The following is a 22,006-nucleotide window of genomic DNA, read 5'->3' as shown; positions in this document are numbered from 1 at the left end:
TACCCATCGAGTGCATAAACACGACTCGCGTGAAGCCGAATAATTGTAGCGCGGACAGAACCGCGGACGATGCTCTGCTCACAGTCCCAGCACATTTCGACATACCGGATCCTTGGCGAAATCTTGGCAGCGGACCCATTCTCGTACAACAACACTGAGAAACCGCTCGGAGATCCAGGATCATGTCGAAAATTCGATGTCTGTTTGTTTGTAAGCCCTGGAGCTTTCAGCAGTGATGTCTTCTTGGAATATTTTTGCTTTTGAATTCAGGCAGGGGATGAAGATTTGAAATATCATGCAAGTATGGATTGAATATATTATTAGTACATATATATGTATAAGTAGATCGCTTTAAGGTATCTTTAAGAAATACAGATTCGATGAGACGGAAGATGATGATATCGGAGTCAATTCTAGATAAATAGATTGGATAGATCGCGTGAAAGAAACGACACGTAAAATCAAATAATCGTTATCGAGACTGGATATTTATTTCTGAAATTTTCATTTTCTCATGAATCCCGAGAAACTTAGGTCGTTTCAACTTTGACTTGTTTATCGTCGAGTTCCGTTACCTTCGCGGGATGTACTCCGATTGTCATGTTTTTCCTCGTTGATTCTGTTCCCATTGGCAATAATTTAGTATCCTACTGCTGGAGCCCTCTATACGTTATGTTTAAGCAGTTTAATTTTAATAATCATATACAAGTCAAATGTTACATTAAGTCTAATATGTCGCAGATGACTATCGCAAGAAATATTTTAATTGTACATCGTAAAATTCAGAAAGACAGGCAATCTTTTAAATTGTAAGAATGCGAAACATGTCTTTCGTATTAAATTCTATTTCAAAATATTGATATAATATATACAACGAACACACGAAAGACAGTTTTTTTAGTATTGTACTATTTATAGGTGATAGAATTTTAGATTTATGTATTTTCGTTTGCCTAGTTCCTAGCACAACGATTGTAAGCCTCGAGATTTGGACGATATTAGGATTTTTATTACTGTAAAGTACAATTGAAAGATACTATATCGTAGCGTTATATAAAGTTTGACTATAAAACGGACCTGATATCATTGTTAACAAGGAAATAACGAATATTGTATTTTTCGAGTGTGTATGAGTGTTCGAACGATAGATGTATATTTCTAGGCACAAAATTAGCGGTATACTGTGCTACGGTCTCATTAAGAAATGTCAAACATTCGAGCAAAGTATTTTTCTCTACGAAGGAAAGCGCGAGAAATAATCAACAGAGGCGATTAAGAAAGAAAAAAAATCGATATCGAATGGTGCCTTCTTCTGTCGATATACTGTTACGTTTCACTTAGAGTTATATTCTATCTCGTGGACCGCATAAATATGCATAATATTTTATTAGGCATCACGTGGAAATCTCCGAGCAATCCATTTATCCAGAACAAGCTCGAGGATTCGCAAAATGTGAATAGAATAAAAAATAAATAAGCCTTACGGAACTAATTTATTCTGAGATGAACTAAGTATGGCAGGGGGCAAATTAATTTTCTATACAAGTATACAAATGGCATAAGTTATCTAGTCCATTCATTGCTGAACATTCTGGCGTTCTTTCTTTTCTCTTTTGCTATGCGGGAATCGACATAAAAAATTATACAGCGTTCTAAATGTTAAGTCGTATTAATACCTTTTAAACTCCTTTGTTTGTTTGTTTCTTAATTGTATATTGTATTTTCGAGCTATCGCGGGGAGACGCGGTCGTTAGAATACGCGTCAACGGGAATCGTAAATTCCCGTTACGATTAGAATAATCAACACCACGAATAGTTCGATCCCCGTATTTCGGTTAGGACAATCGGGGTAGTTGTTGCGGTATAACACTGGGAGTCACAGAGTTATAATAATGTATATTTCCAACACTTTATACAATCACACAAAGTAGTAACGCCGTTGATTAAGATACAGATAACGAAAAGAAGGATTATTCTTAGATGAGAGAAGAAGAGCTATAGGAGCTCTAGGCTCTTGAGAGCTGTAGGAGCTGTCGGACTTCTGGATACTGTGAGAGCGGTAGGAGACTCTAGGCCGTGTAGGCCTAACATAACTTCCGCAATTAACATTCAATGACTCGTGTATATGACTAGAATGATTCAATAGAAACAGGTACAGCTTTGAATAAGTTTGACTAGATAAAAAGTGATTATCAAGTAAACTGCGAACATGCATTTGTGAGAAATTTATGAACGTACGTAATATGCAAAAATATATAAAGTACGCAAAATAGAGTAGTCGTTAGAATATTTAGTAAAGCAAGTTTCTGCTTAGGTTGCATTCCTTCAGCAGTATCCATAAAAATATGAATTTGAATAAATATTCGCAGTTTACTATTCAAGACCCTGATGGAAGCTTAGACAAAGTCTTAACCACAAATCTTAAAAAATCAGCAAAAGTACAAATATTTCATAAAGTTTCACCATTGTTTCAATGTGAAACGACGAGATTCAATAAAATCCCGTCAGTATCCATTTTAAATGCCCGACCTCATCAATTTGGCAGTATAATCTCTTTGTTTACTCGCCAAATGGAGGTCCAAGCTTCTCAGCATTCTGTCTTGAATCTCTGAGGCACGAAAACTGTTACATATCGATTCCGGTTTGTAAACCAATTTTAAAGAATTATTATTTTCTATGATAGTAACAAAAAATCAAAATCAGTAAAAATATCGATTTCTACGTCCATTATGTTTTGATTCTATACTTTGTACGGTTCTGCCTTCTTTACATTACAAAAACAATATTTAAAAAATTGTTTGCTAATATCATAACTACATCACAAGATATTTGTTTGTTTCATTATTGTAGTATCGGAAAAAAGGACAGGATTAGGATAATTTAGATTTGTAAAATTCTCCTAATACTATTTATTTAAGATAAATAAAAATAACAGAGATTAATTGGACAGAGAACGATAAATGTTCAACTTGAACTAAAACACAAAAGTCTTATTCCACTCAAATCACTCTCGCGTCTCTTTGTCTTTTCTCGTCCCATCGAACACGTGTTCCGAAACCCCCGTGGCCAGAGTCACGCAGGCTCTTTCCACAAAACTATCCACTTGAAAGGACCGTCGACACATTGATGTACTCGACGGCGCCGCGGCTCTCGCCACTTTGTATACGGTTCGGCCGATATCTTAGGCCTTTTGCCCACGATACTACAATATTTTTAAACGGACATATCGTAAAACTTGCTGACAAGGGCTAGTTGTCATGTCAAATCTTTGTCTGTTCATCGCATAAGATAATGGAAAAGAGAGAGGAAGAAAAAAAAATAGAAAGAAAATGGAAGAAAATGGGCTGAAGCGAAGGCAACGGCAGGAAAAGAAGGCAGCTAAGGGAAAAAAAGAAAAGCGAAGCTAAGAGTAGAGAAGGAGAGGAAGAAAAACAAAAGACGAAAATGGAGAGAAACAAGAAAACAAACGAAGCGAGAGAGTAGAAAATGGATCACAGAGAAGAAAATGACGGAAGAGAAAAATAAGAACGCGATAGAGAAAATCTTCTGTATATTCCAGAATTTAAGAAGTAATACTGTAATGCCTAATCTACATTTAACTGTTTATCTCAGATTTTTTATTGTCTTACTAAAAAATATTCTAATCTAGGTTTCTAATAATTAAATTTTAACTAATTAGGCCAAGTACCAAGTTAGTTGTCCCAGTTTAATACGTATCTTTCGTTCTCTGTGATCAACAGGTTGGAAAAATGGTGATCTCCATTGTCCTTATCTTCTTCATCTGCTTCCTGCCGTATCATATCTTTATGATTTGGTTTCACTTTTTCGCATCAACGCTAAATGACTACAATAAATATTGGCATATCTTCAGGATTATTGGTTTTGTCATGACCTTCATCAACAGCTGTATCAACCCCACCGCTCTATATTTTGTCAGCACAACATTTCGCGAGAGGTGAGAGTTACGTCGCGTGAAGAGGTCCACGCGACGTCTTCTATTGTCTGACCGTAAAGGCTCAAGCGTCGTTAGAGAAATCCTCAATAAACCTAAGGCCCATCATAAACCGAGTCTCATTAGCTTGCAGGAACCTTGAATCCTGCAAGTATTTTGGGTTTATATCTGGTACTTAAACAAGTCATTAGGTCTATTGAGCGTGCTTAAAGATTGCGCAGAAAGCTGGTATTTATAACGGGAAAAACTGATAATTATATGATAGAGAAAACCAGGCATTTATAGAATAGAAATGTCTGGATTTTTCCACGAGTCATGCCGATGGGGTGCTTACATCTCCCATCTTCAAGAGTTAACGTCTTAGCCAATGGGTAGCGCGGATACTTGTCCTCACCTTTCCTAACTAAAAATGTAAGCAACGAATCCGCGTTCTTCGTTCAAAAGGCACACCCATACCGAGCTTTCCTCCGTAATCACATCAGAACGAACTTCAGAGTTTTCCATCATCTCTCGCGGTGCCCACAAGTCTGACAGCTCCTATAGCTCTCACTCTCTCATCTAAGAATAATCCTTCTCTTCGTTATCTGTATCTTAACCAACGGCGTTACTACTTTGTCTGATTGTATAAAGTGTTGGAAAAATCTAAAATTAGCCGATCCAACATTTCACATACCAAGCCCGATCGAAGTAGTATTAAGCTCGGGACCAACTTTAACATCATTATGTGTCGGGCAGATTAAAATACCACAATCCATCGATACTGAGTTATGTTTGCAAAAAACTCGCTTCGGTTAGGTTATCGGGGGAGCCCACCCGCGCAATCGGGCACACATTCGTTTCACACTACCACACGCGATCTGACGACAACCACGTTTCCATCGTCAGCATCGCAACCATCTGATTCAACGTCACAAAACGTCTTGAATCAGTCCATCGCTCGAGATTCTCTGGATCGGAAGAAGCTGAATCCCGTCCAGGACAACAAGGATCAAATTCCGCCGACGGAAACCATCGCCGCAGCTCAAATGGCGATCCCGTCGCATACCACGCGGAGCTCACCGCGTGATACTCACAACGTGTCACCCACACGCGATCTGACGACCACGTTCGCAGCGTCAGCATCGCAACCATCTGATTCGACGCCACAAAACGTCTTGAATCAGTCCATCGCTCGAGACCCTCTGGACCGGAAGGGACTGATTCTCGTCCAGGACGACAACGGCCATACTCCGCCGACGGAAATCGTCCCTTCATCTCAATTGCCGATCCCGGCGCATACCACGCGGAGCTCACCGCATGACACTCGCAATGTGTCAACTACCCGAGATCGGACAACCACGCTCACAGCACCAGCATCGCAACCATCTGATTCAACTACACAAAACGTCTCGAATCAGCCGAATGCTCCAGACCTGCTGGACCGGGAGGAACGGAATCCCGTTCAATACGGAATCAATACGTCGACTGTACAAAAGGAGACTGCGCCGTCCGCTGATACGATGGCACCAAGCGTCGAAGAACAGCGATAAGGTAAATCGATTAAATGGAACACTAGTAATATGAGTTTCATCTAATTGATATTATTTACTCATACAATCACACCATGTTCGATATATTCGATAGGTAACGATGTTCTATCGCAAACGAAAGCATCGGATTACTGTGCGTTATGCAATGCAACAGTCATCATAAAAAATTGCATGGAAATGCAATATGCAAACGAAATTAAAAAATGCCACCTGCGGAAATACCGGATGAAATAATGGCTTTTTTCATCGTTTGTTTTTCTCATTGAAACGCATTACGCTTTTTCGCTCGTTCTCTTTGAATTTCTCGATTCGTGTCAGCTAGATCTTTAGCTATTACACCGAAATTCCCACGAAACCAGGCCACGGTTTCACGAATCTGTGATCTCCACTTGTAATAGGAGTGGTGACTATAAATAAAACACGATTTAAATAGATATCCGTGTCGTATGTTCGGAACGCGTGCGACGAATGAAAATTCAGCATGTAACAAATAACTTAAAATTGATAAACTTGTTGTTTTCATTGAACTCGCATGGAAAATGAAAACAATAAACAAAGAAAGATTCACAGTATAAAAACGAGGAATCTGTACATAGATTTGCACTTGTCGCGCTATCTGAGAGATAAATTTATCGCGAGAGGTAAGTTTACGGCGTCTAATAACGGAGGTCTGTCGCCTAAAAAGTTAGTATGCATTGATAAAAAATATTTTGTCCTTTTCCATTTATCATCAGTTCAGTCGGACCAATTAGCGTGCACCTTTCAAAGAGGCGTTTCTGTCGCCTAAGGTTGTCCCCGGTTTTCTTTTAACGACGATAAATTGCGTGTCGATGAAAAACGCGACGGGTACAGTCACACAGTTCGTAAAAGCAGAAAAGATCCCGAAGGTCAGCAGGAGTCAGAGATGTAAACGAGAAAATTATGGTAACGACATGGATTATCATGATCCCTGCAATTATTGTAATCTCGTCGCAGCGGAAAATCGTTTCTTAACCTCTTGCGTTGCTACTATTTTTTATAACTATACATAATTAGCTATACGCTAAATCAACATTTGCGGCGCTTTGAACAAATTTTAATTTCTATTTTGTAATATATTACATTGTGCTCTTCCTAGTTTTTACAACCTTATAAAATACTACAAATAGATATATTCTCTACATACGCATATACGTATACCAGATGGAGACTATATAACATGGTGGAAAAAAAAAACATTATTTCATATTGTTCCTTTGTGAAATGCTAAATAATTGTTCTATGTTATTACGTCCCGGGACCTATCTATATTTCATGTATAAATAAAACTATTCTTATATATTTTATACTGCATTAATTTCGTCATACCATTGTAGTAACGATGGTAATAATAAAAAATTTATAACTATTGATAAATAGTTATAATTAATTGCTAATAAAAAATAATTGTTCAAATTATGTATTGCTATTAATCTTGGGGCGCCGGTCACCGGTGACCTCGACGATGCCACGGCCAAGTTGAGTGCCGGCCACCGGTGACCCCTATGGTATTTAACGTGTTAAATAATGACTGTAATGAATGTTTCGCGAATTGTTGAATGTTTCGATGAAAAACAAGAATCACAGGAAAAGTAGTGTAATTTCAATTTTCTCGAATGCTTCAAAATGACAAATGAGACATTGACAAAGAAGGGTAGTTTAGCTCACTATATTTTACGTCGTACTATTATATTGTTTCCATCTAACGATACAAACGTAAATCAAAAAATATCCAATTATTTAAGCTCTCCTAGACCCTTCCAACAACTAATGAATTACATTTAATTATTACTTTAGTGATGAGGGTTAGCGACTACCGCAGGAAAAGGCTGGAACCATATGGAGAGGCCGTATCGCACGAGCTGTTTCTTCCGGACCATACGACGAACGCAGCGTTGAGAACTCTGGCCCAACGAGACGCGATGCACGAGTGCGCTACATGGCTCGCAGGCGGAAATTCCGTAGCTGTAAGCATCAATTAGACGCGTGACAAACGTCTAGTAAAGATGTGAAATTGAATAGAATCTGGAGATAAATTCAGTATCGAAAGGAGAACGCGTGCCGTTGCATTCGATCGAAAATAATCGCAAAAGTTCAAGAGATTTCAGTATCGAATCGAGAACAACAACACACGCGATTGTATTTGATTGAAAATAATTGAAAATAGTTGAGAAAGATTCGGTATCAACACGAGAACGGGAATACGCTCGGTTATGCTTGATTGAGAGTAATCGAAAAAAGTTGAGAAAGGTTCAATGTCGAAACGAATGCAAGCACGCGCGATTGCATTTGATCGAAAATAATAGAACAGAGTTAAGAAAGAATTTTAATCGTTGCGCATTTGAAGAATCCGACCGGAAGAAGAAACACGTGTTTTTTTTTGTTATTATGTAACCGGAGCTGCAAGAATAGATTAGAATATTAGAACGGTCAAGGGTCGTATTTATACATAGATCGCGCTAACGGTGGACGACGCGATTAAACCGAGGCTAGTCAAGCCGGTCTACCTTTCTCCGACCGAACCGAATCTCGTCGTACGAGTTTTACCTTGCTTAATATTTTTAACAACATGTACCAACGTTCCACGATAGAAACCGCAATAGTTCATGGTGTTGAAAGTAGCTTAAGATCAGCTCGTTATTTTCTCGATATTATGCGCTTTAGAAATAGTCGAGAATTGAACAAATATGACACGAATTCAATATGAAGACTACAACGGTAAAACGTGTCTTCGCGTTAAATTTTAAATTCTATGTGGAAACGTATCTTAGATATTATACGAAACTAATTATTTAATTCTGAAATTAACGGTGCATTTTTCCTTCCAAATTATATCATATTGAAATATTCCTATTTATTCTAATTTATCGTATTCTTTCTATGTGGTCTTGATATATAAGTTAACAATAAGAGAAACCAACATGTAAATTCATATATAAATTACTCGCCATAATTATTAGGACATCTACACGTTATAAGCATCGATTGGAACACTTTGACACTTTTCTTTATCTGCTATATCTTACATTACAAAGTACATATGCCGCGAATGAAATAACAGATTTATAACGAAATTACTAGAAACGAAAAGCACTCCATTCGTATTAAATATCAATATGTGCCCTAATATTTATGGCCGGCGGTGTTCTTAATTGAATAATAATTAATTTTGACGAAGGGCCTGTAGCAACATGAAGACACTTTCAGTATTTAAATTGCATTTATCGGGAGAGAAAAACAAAAGTATAGGTTTCATATTCAAATGTGTTTAAATAATACAAATATTAGTTTAGATCATGAATTTATAGCACGTGTCAAAATATGATATAGTTTTGGTTAATTTTGACTTGCATTCTGCTGGTTTACACAAATTATTGGAAAGCTACCTCCTTGTTGCAGCAATCTCTCCAAATATACAATACAAAGAAAGACAACTGAAAATCGATATAGTCTAATGTCTATTTAAATAAAATGCGTAGGAAGAAATATACTGAAATTTGAGTTTGCGAGTCGTCACAGTTAGTTGCATTTAAGAATTTTCCTGTTTGAAGATCCTGGACGCCACGCTGGTGATGCGAGCGCAGCGCGCCGAGGTCTTCGACTATTTTTCCGAGCAGTGGTTATCGCGTCCTCTTTATCGAGTGCGTCTGCGACGATCCGGTTGTACTGGAGCGAAATTACAAGGAGATATTGCGGTACAGCGCTGACTATGTTGGCATGGATTCAATAACAGCCGAAGAAGATCTACGATTGAAGATAGCTCATTACATTCGATCTTACGAGCCAATGGATGAGAAGACGTATCCACGAATCCGTATCGACACCGGCAGCATGGATATGGAGTCCTGCAACGTGTCAGGCCATGTGGAGACAAATGTCCTTGGATATCTTGGAAGCGTCACTGTTGAGCCGCATACTCTTTATTTTTCTCGGGTTGGTAATCCATCAAATTTTACATTTGTCATCGTTTAATCCTCATCTCAAATGTTCTAATCCTAGAAGCTCAGCCTTAGCGTCTTTAGTCTTAATTATAAGAATTTTTCGACAAGTGATAATGATAACGATAATGAAGAAACGTGTTTGTTCTTAGATTACAAGCTGAGTCAAGGACAATTGAGCCAGGTCGTGGCGCTTGCAATTATTAAAAAGATTAACGTACATAACTGAGCACTCCATTTAGCATGACGAGCCCTCAATTGTTTACACACAACATGTTTTAAAAGAATACGTATACGTATACGCATACGTAAAAACATACATATTGTATTTTTAAAATCTTGCTATCTTATCAGGGTTTGGTTCCAAAATTAATTTCTTCTCGCCTGATCGTAATCTTATCATTGCTACGCCTCTCTTTTTGAACGTAATCAGAATATTCTACGATTTGGTAAAACTAAAGCTCTCCCTCTCTCTTTTGATTACAGCACGGCGAAAGCGAGTACAACGTATTGGTTAAGGTTGGTGGTGACGCAGTTTTAAGCGCACGTGGCGAGAGATATGCACAAGCGTTGGCCACTAAGTTCAACGCTATGCGTATTCCCGACCTGCGCGTGCTAACTAGTCGCCTTCGAAGGACTATCGCGACTGCTCGTGGCGTGGAAGCGCCCCAAGAACACGTGGCAGCACTCAACGAACTCCACGCCAATATCTGTGAGGGGCTGTCTTATGAAGAGATGCAGGAGCATTATCCGCAGGTAATTTCAGATCAAACGCGTCTTCCTCCTCGAAATTTCGTCACTGCTTGCATTGAATTACGTTTCAAGTGTTGTTGACCAAAGTGAAATAGCGAGTGAAGATAATTTATACTTTTAAGGATGATTCATCGAAAAATGCGTAAATTCGGTTTCACTTACTACTTGCCTAATCTTCTGGCTGTATTTAAACGAGCCTTCAATCGGTTGAATTTATCAGTCTCTAGCTCTAAGAGCTTTAATTTATTTGTGTAGTAAATGGTAGATAGCTGTAACAGTTATCATTGTAGGTTATAGGGTATAACGGTATAAGCTTTTAGGGTATATAGAGTATATAGGGTTTATAGGGTATAAGCTTTTTGAATTAATCTAATCGTATCAGTATTATGTTAGAAACATTGTACTATAATTGACACATTTAAGATTAGTATTTGATCAAAATTTTCCCAGTGATCGATTTGTTAATGCAGTTATAATTTGTATTTCAATAAGTTTGGGATCCTAGATATGGAATATTTATTATCTACTACGTTTGTCAATTTAATTCTCTAAGCGAACAACTTTCAATCGTATCTTGGAAAATGAATAATAACATAAATCTTCACGGATGACTCAAGCATTGAATACTTGGCCACTGGGGAAAAGTATCGAGTGACTTAACGTCTGCACTAACAGTCTGTAACTGATTAAAATTCAGTTGTATGCAAATTTATCCACTTACATCCACGAAATATTTGCTTGACTAATGAGAATGAGCGTTGAAGTTCAAAGAAATATTCCCAGTCAAGTACATAGCACATAGACGATAATCACAATGTTTCACGTTGCTAGATCGAACTCAATCAGTCTGATTAATCTGGACGAAGTTTTAGAACATGGATAAATGAATATTATAATTACAATACGAAGTTGATGTGTACTTATTAACCGCGTACTATAACGAAACTTAAATCATACCATGATTTGAATATTATATCGCAGGTCTACTTTATTAAAGTTTATGTTTAAAATTAGCCATTGTTCCCTGACTTTGCATAAGCTAGGTTTTAATGCTTTGGGGACCTCGATGTACGAACCATTCTATGACTTAGGCAAAAGTCTATATACTTTAGTATATAGTACATAGATAGCGTATATACCTTCTACATCTCTAAATCGATGCTTTTGCGTAGGAATTTGCATGGCGCGATCAAGATAAGCTGCGCTATCGTTATCCATGGGGAGAAAGCTACATCGACGCCATGCACCGCGTGGAACCGGTTATTGCTGAATTACAGAGATCCAACAACATCTTGGTCGTGTCTCATCAAGCTATTCTGCGCTGCATCATTGGCGTTTTCACAGATAAAAAACCGGAAGAGGTGCCTTACGCTGAGGTGCCACTGCATACCATCATCCGAGTCAGCAGCCATGGTTACAATTACAAGGTGGACTTCTTCAAGTTACCCATAGAGTGCGTAAACACGATTCGCGTGAAGCCGAATAATTGTAGCGCGGACAGAACCGCGGACGATGCTCTGCTCACAGTCCCAGCACATTTCGACATACCGGATCCTTGGCGAAATCTTGGCAGCGGACCCATTCTCGGACAACAACACTGAGAAACCGCTCGGGGATCCGCGATCATGTCGAAAATTCGATGTCTGTTTGTTTGTAACCCCTGAAGCTTTCAGCAGTGATGTCTTCTTGGAATATTTTTGCTTTTGAATTCAGGCAGGGGATGAAGATTTGAAATATCATGCAAGTATGGATTGAATATATTTTTAGTACGTATATATGTATAAGTAGATCGCTTTAAGGTATCTTTAAGAAATACAGATTCGATGAGACGGAAGATGATGATATCGGAGTCAATTCTAGATAAATAGATTGGATAGATCGCGTGAAAGAAACGACACGTAAAATCAAATAATCGTTATCGAGACTGGAAATTTATTTCTGAAATTTTCATTTTCTCATGAATCCCGAGAAACTTAGGTCGTTTCAACTTTGACTTGTTTATCGTCGAGTTCCGTTACCTTCGCGGGATGTACTCCGATTGTCATGTTTTTCCTCGTTGATTCTGTTCCCATTGGCAATAATTTAGTATCCTACTGCTGGAGCCCTCTATACGTTATGTTTAAGCAGTTTAATTTTAATAATCACATACAAGTCAAATGTTACATTAACTCTAATATGTCGCAGATGACTATCGCAAGAAATATTTTAATTGTACATCGTAAAATTCAGAAAGACAGGCAATCTTTTAAATTGTAGGAATGCGAAACATGTCTTTCGTATTAAATTCTATTTCAAAATATTGATATAATATATACAACGAACACACGAAAGACAGTTTTTTTAGTATTGTACTATTTATAGGTGATAGAATTTTAGATTTATGTATTTTCGTTTGCCTAGTTCCTAACACAACGATTGTAAGCCTTGAGATTTGTACGATATTAGGATTTTTATTACTGTAAAGTACAATTGAAAGATACTATATCGTAGCGTTATATAAAGTTTGACTATAAAACGGACCTGATATCATTGTTAACAAGGAAAGAACGAATATTGTATTTTTCGAGTGTGTATGCGATTCGTTGCTTACATTTTTAGTTAGGAATGTTGAGGACAAGTATCCGCGCTACCCATTGGCTAAGACGTTAACGCTTGAAGATGGGAGATGTAAGCACCCCATCGGCATGACTCGTGGGAAAGTCCAGACATTTCTATTCTATAAATGCCTGGTTTTCCATATCATAAATTATATCTATCATATAATTACCATATCATAGCTTTCTCCGTAATCTTTAAGCACGCTCAATAGACCTAATGACTTGTTTAAGTACCAGATATAAACCCAAAATACTTGCAGGATTCAAGGTTCCTGCAAGCTAATGAGACTCGGTTTATGATGGGCTTTAGGTTTATTGAGGGTTTCTCTAACGACTCTTGGGCCTTTACGGTCAGACAATAAAAAACGTCGCGCGGACCTCTTCACGCGACGTAACACTCACCTCTCGCGAAATGTTGTGCTGGCAAAATATAGAACGATAGGGTTGACACAGCTGTTGATGAAGGTCATGACGAAACCAATAATCCTGAAGATATGCCAATATTTATTGTAGTCATTTAGCGTTGATGCGAAAAAGTGAAACCAAATCATAAAGATGTGATACGGTAGGAAGCAGATGAAGAAGATTAGGACGATGGAGATCACCATTTTTCCAACCTGTTGATCACAGAGAACGAAAGATACGTATTAAACTGGGACAACTAACTTGGTACTTGGTCTAATTAGTTAAAATTTAATTATTAGAAACCTAGATTAGAATATTTTTTAGTAAGACAGTAAAAAATCTGAGATAAACAGTTAAATGTAGATTAGGCATTACAGTATTACTTCTTAAATTCTGGAATATACAGAAGATTTTCTCTTCCTCTCTCTTTTCCATCATCTTACGCGATGAACAGACAAAGATTTGACATGACAACTAGCGCTTGTCAGCAAGTTTTACGATATGTCCGTTTAAAAATATTGTAGTATCGTGGGCAAAAGGCCTAAGATATCGGCCGAACCGTGTACAAAGTGGCGAGAGCCGTGGCGCCTTTCAAGTGGATAGTTTTGTGGAAAGAGCCTGCGTGACCCTGGCTACGGGGTTTCGGGACACGTGTTCGATGGGACGAGAAAAGACAAAGAGACGCTAAGGGTAGTGTTAGTTGAGACGCCAGCGAGAACGAATGCAAAAGGAGTGCAGTATGAGTTGAGAAGCGACAGCGTGCGAGTGCAGAAGCCGAAGACTATAGTTGTCTATATAGACTATATATACTATGTAGGGTTGTAGAGTTGCTAGCGTTGTAGAGAGATCGAGTTGTTGCGTTATAGAGTTGCGAGAGTGATTTGAGTAGAATAAGACTTTTGTGTTTTAGTTCAAGTTGAACATTTATCGCTCTCTGTCCAATTAATCTCTGTTATTTTTACTTATCTTAAATAAATAGTATTAGGAGAATTTTACAAATCTAAATTATCCTAATCCTATCCCTTTTTCCCGATACTACAATATCTATAATAAGATTTCGCAGGTATCTGCCTCAGATCGACCGCGACCTTAGCAGATTTAGTCATCGTTCAATTGATCCTGTAAATATGCTTTCAACGTCTCGACACCGATGTCGTTAGATAATACGCCTTTGCCTCAACTTTTGAAATATTACGTTAAATAAATTCTCAAGTTCGATATTTAACTTCTTTCACAGAAGTCTTTTTTATCAGAAAGATAAATGGAGATTAGCTGGAAGAAAACATCGCCAAGAGAAATAGTCTTTCCACAGCCGAGGAACAAATCTGGGAAGAGTGCAGGCGTTCTAGCATCTACGAAAAATAAAGAGGCGATAACTCGTAGTCGTTCGAGCGAATGGATCATTTTGATTCGCATGCAGCGTGTCTTGGTATGGATTGCCAGCGGATAGTAGTTAAATCGAATCTCTCGTTCAGGCGTAATTCTCAGCCGTTATCTAGAGGTGATTTGTCATCGCTGTATTTATAGGCCAATCGATTATATTATTTGTCCGAATTGTTCCATGAAATTGTATTAATCTCGAAACTCTATTTTCACGAAACATAGCTACCGTTATTACTACTACGAAATGGCTCTTTGTTATCAAAATGGATTAGAGAACGGTTGAATGCATTTGACGGATGAAAACATTGGAAAAGTAGAAGTAAGAACCGTGGTTATTGAAGGTTCTGTCGTATCTTCGCTAGACACGCTTCGATGCCACCTTCTATCGAATTAGTCGAAGTGAATCAGAATATCGAGCCGCCTGTGAAGTGATTTTTAAATCAGACAACAAAGACTTTCTGTTATCGAGTATTTTAATACACTGACTTGGTGTATTAGATCAAGCCATTGTACTCACGTTGCATAAAAAGGAATACATTTCTATTGAAATAATAATTGGTCGAAAAACTTGATCAAATATGCGAACGATATTCATCTTAAATTGTGTACGAAGTTTTCAAATAAATTATTGTTTTATATACAACAGAAACGAGGAAGACGAAGAGTTGGCTCGTTGAAGAAACTTCATTGGTCGATACGTCGATGTACTTTAAGATGATCGACCGTCACTTTTCATTCAAATACAATACGGAAAGTGAAATTGGATTACATGCTAAAGATATTGCCAGAGAATATCCCGATCTATAATGATTTATAATTAGCATTCTATCCCGGAAGTTATGGAACGCCTTCTTCTAGTTGTTGGACTAGACTTGTTTCATCGATGCTTAACCGTATATTGGCCTAAGGTCGTATTACATAATCTTATTATTGATCGTATCGAAGATTGCGTAAGTAAAGTATAGTTTATAACAATTGCACCATCGACTCGAGATTTGCGCTAAATTAATTCCGCTTCTTCTTGCACCTTGTTACTCGGGTACATGATGAGCGTGAAATTTTTTCAAAGTAAATAATTTATAGCTATAACTCAATTTACATCACAGTCTAAGTAACAATTTATTAGAATTTAAATTTATTTGCAAGTTGACTGCATATATAAGCAGTGTAATTTCATAAAAATATCATACAGGTAGCAATTTCAATTTCTCTGTTCTACACCTTTTCACTGGTATACCTGTATACCTTTTGTGTCAAAATTAGATTTACTTGAAAATTGTATAATTTCATAATAATATCGATTCACTCTACCTTTCTGCGTGATCGAATTTGCTCCAGCCGCTGAATTGCAGATAATTCGCAGGGCATGTTCCTGGTGGACAGTTGAAGGTGTCGTGCAATTTGAAAATAGTATCCTGCTATAATGAGTAACGGTATCACGTAGTAGGCCAGGAACTTGAATAACACCACCCCTCTCCTATAGCTTGCCCCTGCGTTTCAGAACTAGAAATAAATTAATACGACTTCGTGGGTGTGAAATGAAAACACGGAGAAATGTCCAAGCAGAGATCGTAAACGAGCAACTATTTTGCTTTCTGTATGTAGTAACTTAATGGGTCTTAGAGGAAAGGACAAGTAATGATGTTTTGATTTGATAAATAATATTCGAAGCAACGAAATGATTACAATGCTGTTGTACGTCCTATTCTCACACGCGGCTTCGGCTTCTACACTCGCTCGCTCTCGCTTCTCAAGTCACACTCTGCACACCTTTTGCATCCGTCTTCTCCGGCTTCTCAACTAATACTGACTTTAACGTCTCTTTGTCTTTTCCCGCCGTTCGAGACACGTGCCCCGAAACGCCCGTGGCCAGGGTCACGCGGGCCCTTTCCACGAAACTATCCACTTAAAAAGAAGACCGACGACACATTGATGTACCCGACGATGCCGCGGCTCTCGCGACATTGTTTACGATTCGGCAGATATCTTAGGCCTTTTGTCCACGATACTACATGTATGTTCAGTTTAGGAGAAGAATACTTATAATTCGTTCTTATAATTCGTTCCCGGATTGAGTAGAATAGTTTTTTAATCCGAATAGAAATATTTCAGCGTGTGAGATACTCACCCAATTCCACGGGGAAAGGGTTACAGATGTGGACGCTGGAGTTAGTTGTTATGTCGACGTTCATCACGTGAGAGAAGAGAGCAGCAGGCATCGACAAAACAATCGCCAGCACCCAAATAAGGCAAGCTATTAGTACCGCTAATGGCACTGCTTTCATTCCGGCTACATGGCGGCGAATAGGATTTACGACCGCGTAGTACCTACGATGCAACACGAGCATATCTTTCTTTTATTTGTAAATCAATTTTTATTGAAACCTTAACCCTGAAATACTATAGAACGGAGTAATTTATACCCCACTTAAATGTTTCATTTACAGATGGCTGTTGTGCGTGTATTTATTACTGTTGAGAAATGGTTGTTATTTACACGTTCCGAGCTGTCTCGTGCAACAAATGTACCAACTGTAATATTAATATGTTGGCAAGATAGAAATCTTAGATTATATATAGATTTCTGTTTTACAATTTATTTATTATTTTATTTTATTTGCTTTATTACTAAATTTATTACTATTGGACAAGGGTGTTTAACGCCTTCTGTTTTATTAAACGTCACTAACGATACTAATTCAAATATGCAGATAGATCCTGATAATTATTTGACATGGAAGAAATCAAAATTATTTAGCAACGTATCGTTTGTTGGAAATAAGCGTTGTGTTAATAAAATGATATGTAATTTTCAATATAGCGTTAATTGGATTGTTTATAAATGCAGTATTGCAGGGTTAAGATTAAATGATGTCTGATTAAATGAATTCTTCAGTTATACTTTATTTTAACGTTGAACTTTCTTATTAATGTAAATTAATTGATTTTCTTAATTAATAACGAAATTAATTAATAACGATTAATAGCGAAAAGGAAATTGGACGTTTGAGATTTCATTTCGATTACTGATTAAAGAGTCGATTGGTCCATTAATGGGGCGGAACTTCACTAAAGTTAGGACGACCAGCCTATCCCTGAGACAACAATTTCCTCAACCGTAACTGGGTTTGACAACTTACCTCTCGGCTGATAACGCGGTCAGAGTGAAAACTGAGACACCGACTGAAATATCCTTGACGCACTCCGATAATTTGCAAACTGTCTGTTCCCACGGCCATGAATCGAATGTGAATATAACAGACGTGAGTGGTACACTCGTTAGGATCACCTGAAATAAACGAAAATTAAAATTAAAAATATACACGTGTATTTTATTGTATTGTATTTCCACGGTCAATTGTACTCGTGTTATTCAATCTACCCTTTATCGAAATTTTATTCGAATATTTTTCTGTACTTTTGCGAAATTTAATTGAATTCTACGAATATATGGGAAACGTTTTAAAATCTGTTTCGTTGAAAACCCTTTATCGAAATTTTATTTGAATATTTTTCTGTAATTTTGCGAAATTTGATTGAATTCTACGAATATATGGGAAACGTTTGAAAATCTGTTTCGTTGAAAACGACGCCTTCGACATTTCGATAGGTGAGAGCGATAAAATAAACAATACTTGATATTATATTTGTACGGCATCGAGCATATAGTAAAATTATTAGGAAAACATTTATCAGGATTCATTGTTATCGAGAAAATTAAAATAAAAATAATCCGCGCTTATGATACAGAAAAATTTATTAAAAATATTCGTGATGAATTCACATCCCACGTCCTTTTAACATACTGTGTAACGTTCACTCAATTTGCGAAAAAAAGATTCCCTCATTAACTCGCTAAATTTCGTCTGAAATACGGACGTCTCTGATGAATTTCGAGATAAAAGGGGGATATTAACAGGAACGTTTTGTATTGAATATTATAATAAAAAATGTAGATTAAGCGAATTTTCTGCAATTTCATGCGGGATGTAGAAATTTCGTCGTATGATCGAACACTCAATTATGCTGTTGCACTTTTTTCTCAGTGTTAATCGTGAAATACACATTTTCTTTTTGTTTAAGCATGATCGTTCGAACACTATAATCGAGAAAATATTTATTAAAATTAAAATACATTCGACGTGTCCCCAATATGATTGCTGTATACTAGTAGTGGGGTAAGCGAATCGTTGATTGGCCAGTTTCAACAGAGGGAGCCTACCAGGTCCGTCTCGATGTTGCTAAAAGCTGCAGCAAATGGGGGAATATCAGTCGCTAGTACCTCCTCGATCTTACTAGAGACGACCGTTTTCACTTCACAATTTTACTTCGTTTTCACTTTGACTTTTAAACACTTTCGTATAACTTCAGTTACAGAACGTTAGGCGGATTTGCACGCAACATACAGTGAACAAAACATCAACAAACGCAGAGATTAGAATCGGACAATAGAGAGTCGACAGTTATATTCGAAGGTCTTTGGTGGATAAAATTAATCTGGTAAACCGGTTGTACGAGAACTGATTCTGCAGAGGCAACTCCACAGATTGTCCGTGTGAAACCACGTTGTCGTGGGCGGTAAAGGGAGAGAAAAGGAGCTAAAAAGGGTAAGGAATACCTTACATATAAATATACATAACCAAAGCAGAGTTGAAGTGGCGGCGAGAAGGGAACACCAGTGTGCTGGAAAACGGTGAGGCAGCACCGTGACTATGTAAACTACTAGCATATACTTGTGGCAGCGCGTGCGCAGAGTCGGACAACGTCTGTATCGACAATATTTATAAAGGTACATCGTAACGTGATAGATAGATCGTCGACGATCAAACAATCGAGGGTAAAAGAAGATTTAACCAAAGAAGAGGACAAAATCGGAGAACTGGGCTTTTCTTCGAGCATAGGCAAAGAAGCACGCAAACTGGCTCCAGAGGTGAGGATCAAGCAAATTGGAATGAGGGAGGACCTGTTGTCCATAATACGGCACACAAGTAGCGATCATTTTTCGGAAGAACTCTAGCCGAAGATTGAGCAGCAAAACGGGTAAAAAGGAGACTAGCAATAGACCACTGTTTCCGAGTATTTTATACAAATAGAGGGCTCTTGTTTGCTGGATATTTCAAGCAAAAGCGTTACCAGGATCACTTTCATTCTCTTCCTGTAATTATCGACTTCTCGACTGGTCTACCTATTGACTTGTGTTTTCCCGAAGGGAAACCAAAGACCCCAATTTGAATAGTTCATCGTCGGGTTATGCCCTGGGTTGCCGCCTGTCTCGACCTGTTGGCGGCACCGATTCTGGGTTACTGTCTGGCCGTGAGGAAACTTGCACTGCAAGCCGGCTTTTTCCAAGAAGAAACGAACAAATCGATCGTAACACAAGCGGTGAACGCTATCAATACGTCGACTATACAAAAGGAGACTGCGCCGTGCGCTGATACGATGGCACCAAGCGTCGAAGAACAGCGCCAAGGTAAATCGATTAAATGGAACACTAGTAATATGAGTTTCATCTAATTGATATTATTTACTCGTACAATCACACCATGTTCGATATATTCGATAGGTAACGATGTTATTGAATAGCAATTCAATCGGTAATCAGGTTGCGAAACATTCGATGGGAAACGTTATTTATTTCTTATCTATCGAAAACGAAAGCATCGGATTACTCTGCGTTATGCAATGCAACAGTCATCATAAAAAATTGCATGGAAATGCAATATGCAAACGAAATTAAAAAATGCCACCTGCGGAAATACCGGATGAAATAATGGCTTTTTTCATCGTTTGTTTTTCTCATTGAAACGCATTACGCTTTTTCGCTCGTTCTCTTTGAATTTCTCGTTTCGTGTCAGCTAGATCTTTAGCTATTACACCGAAATTCCCACGAAACCAGGCCACGGTTTCACGAATCTGTGATCTCCACTTGTAATAGGAGTGGTGACTATAAATAAAACACGATTTAAATAGATATCCGTGTCGTATGTTCGAAACGCGTGCGACGAATGAAAATTCAGCATGTAACAAATAACTTAAAATTGATAAACTTGTTGTTTTCATTGAACTCGCATGGAAAATGAAAACAATAAACAAAGAAAGATTCACAGTATAAAAACGAGGAATCTGTACATAGATTTGCACTTGTCGCGCTATCTGAGAGATAAATTTATCGCGAGAGGTAAGTTTACGGCGTCTAATAACGGAGGTCTGTCGCCTAAAAAGTTAGTATGCATTGATAAAAAATATTTTGTCCTTTTCCATTTATCATCAGTTCAGTCGGACCAATTAGCGTGCACCTTTCAAAGAGGCGTTTCTGTCGCCTAAGGTTGTCCCCGGTTTTCTTTTAACGACGATAAATTGCGTGTCAATGAAAAACGCGACGGGTACAGTCACACAGTTCGTAAAGGCAGAAAAGATCCCGAAGGTCAGCAGGAGTCAGAGATGTAAACGAGAAAATTATGGTAACGACATGGATTATCATGATCCCTGCAATTATTGTAATCTCGTCGCAGGGGAAAATCGTTTCTTAACCTCTTGCGTTGCTACTATTTTTTATAACTATACATAATTAGCTATACGCGATTAAAAGATTCAATTATGGGAACTTTGCATTGCGTTCTTTTTGTATTCCTTTCATTTACAATTAAAGTCTCTGTATTCACAAGTGTGTCTGGATATAAGAAGATAAGGGGTTAATCAATACTGGAGAAGATATTGCGTGGTTCCATGTTTCTTCTAAACGTGGCCTCGAGCACAAAAGCTGTTATTCGTGAATGAATGGAGATTATTCAGTACCAGTCACCGAAGGACATCGAAATATCGTTTAACAAATTCATCTTATTGCTATTCGTAGTAACATAAATTAAGCACAACAAAATTATCGATGAGATAAATTAAACCTTCAGGTATCCTCGATCTTTGAATATTAATATGTGTCCGATATTTTTAAATCTGCAATCGGCATCGTACCACATAGAAACTTCACTGATATATTCTAAGACGCGCTATTAATTTCGTTATTTAATTGAACTTAAACATAGAATTATTTGAGACAACGATGTCTTTTGACAACGTGGATATTGCTGGTAAGAATTCGTTACACGTTCCAATGTTTACCTCGCGATAAACCGTGAAAGAATTTAATGAGACAGAGGAAGAGGGAGTGAGAGAGGGAGGGGAGAAACGAAAGGTAAAATTTCTTCAAGGATATCCCATGAGAGATATTATCTTAGCTCGTGAAACGGGAATGTGCACATTGCACATCGTACAAGTTGTACGCCAATAAGACTAAAAACTCCACGATCGAGGGTGTGTCCCTTGTGTTTCTTTGAACTGCTACTTTCATGATCAGCCGTGCATGTAGTCGTTACACGTGCATTATCATCAACACGCGCCAATTATTTATATTGTCCTTGTAGATACGCACAGCTT

The 22,006-nt window shown here is 37.9% G+C and overlaps 1 protein-coding gene and 1 long non-coding RNA gene across 5 annotated transcripts; one reads left to right on the top strand and one right to left on the bottom strand.

The window, feature by feature from the left end:
* Nucleotides 1-3,896: 3,896 nt before the first annotated feature.
* Nucleotides 3,897-21,179, top strand: LOC126928648 (6-phosphofructo-2-kinase/fructose-2,6-bisphosphatase 1-like). 4 transcript variants are annotated; one of them, XM_050744251.1, is made up of 5 exons: nucleotides 3,911-5,482; nucleotides 7,297-7,466; nucleotides 9,051-9,432; nucleotides 9,924-10,193; nucleotides 11,363-13,202. In XM_050744251.1, exons 3-5 carry the CDS (start codon nucleotides 9,217-9,219, stop codon nucleotides 11,789-11,791), a joined length of 915 nt encoding a protein of 304 aa, XP_050600208.1. In that variant the 5' UTR covers nucleotides 3,911-5,482; nucleotides 7,297-7,466; nucleotides 9,051-9,216; the 3' UTR covers nucleotides 11,792-13,202. The 4 variants fall into 4 exon arrangements, 3 of the variants coding, with proteins under 3 accessions (XP_050600210.1, XP_050600208.1, XP_050600209.1); XM_050744252.1 differs by having other exon boundaries at nucleotides 9,051-9,436; XR_007716884.1 differs by lacking the exons at nucleotides 7,297-7,466; nucleotides 9,051-9,432; nucleotides 9,924-10,193; nucleotides 11,363-13,202 and adding an exon at nucleotides 20,139-21,179 and having other exon boundaries at nucleotides 3,897-5,575.
* On the bottom strand, nucleotides 15,888-17,524 carry LOC126928649 (uncharacterized). Its single transcript, XR_007716885.1, has 2 exons — nucleotides 16,588-17,524; nucleotides 15,888-16,170 (listed from the first exon to the last, which is right to left on the bottom strand). It is a non-coding gene; the product is annotated as an uncharacterized LOC126928649 (long non-coding RNA).
* Nucleotides 21,180-22,006: the final 827 nt, after the last annotated feature.

Source organism: Bombus affinis, unplaced genomic scaffold (assembly GCF_024516045.1).
Source record: "Bombus affinis isolate iyBomAffi1 unplaced genomic scaffold, iyBomAffi1.2 ctg00001234.1, whole genome shotgun sequence".
NCBI lineage: Eukaryota > Metazoa > Arthropoda > Insecta > Hymenoptera > Apidae > Bombus > Bombus affinis.
This window is presented reverse-complemented; position numbering and strand designations above follow the sequence as displayed.

Bases quoted from the DNA above. Each gene is read 5' to 3' on its own strand.
- LOC126928648 (XM_050744251.1), top strand. From the start codon at position 9,217: ATGGATTCAATAACAGCCGAAGAAGATCTACGATTGAAGATAGCTCAT. The intron at 9,433-9,923 runs GTTGGTAATCCA...TTTTGATTACAG, and splicing joins ATACTCTTTATTTTTCTCGG to CACGGCGAAAGCGAGTACAA. The intron at 10,194-11,362 runs GTAATTTCAGAT...GCTTTTGCGTAG, and splicing joins TGCAGGAGCATTATCCGCAG to GAATTTGCATGGCGCGATCA.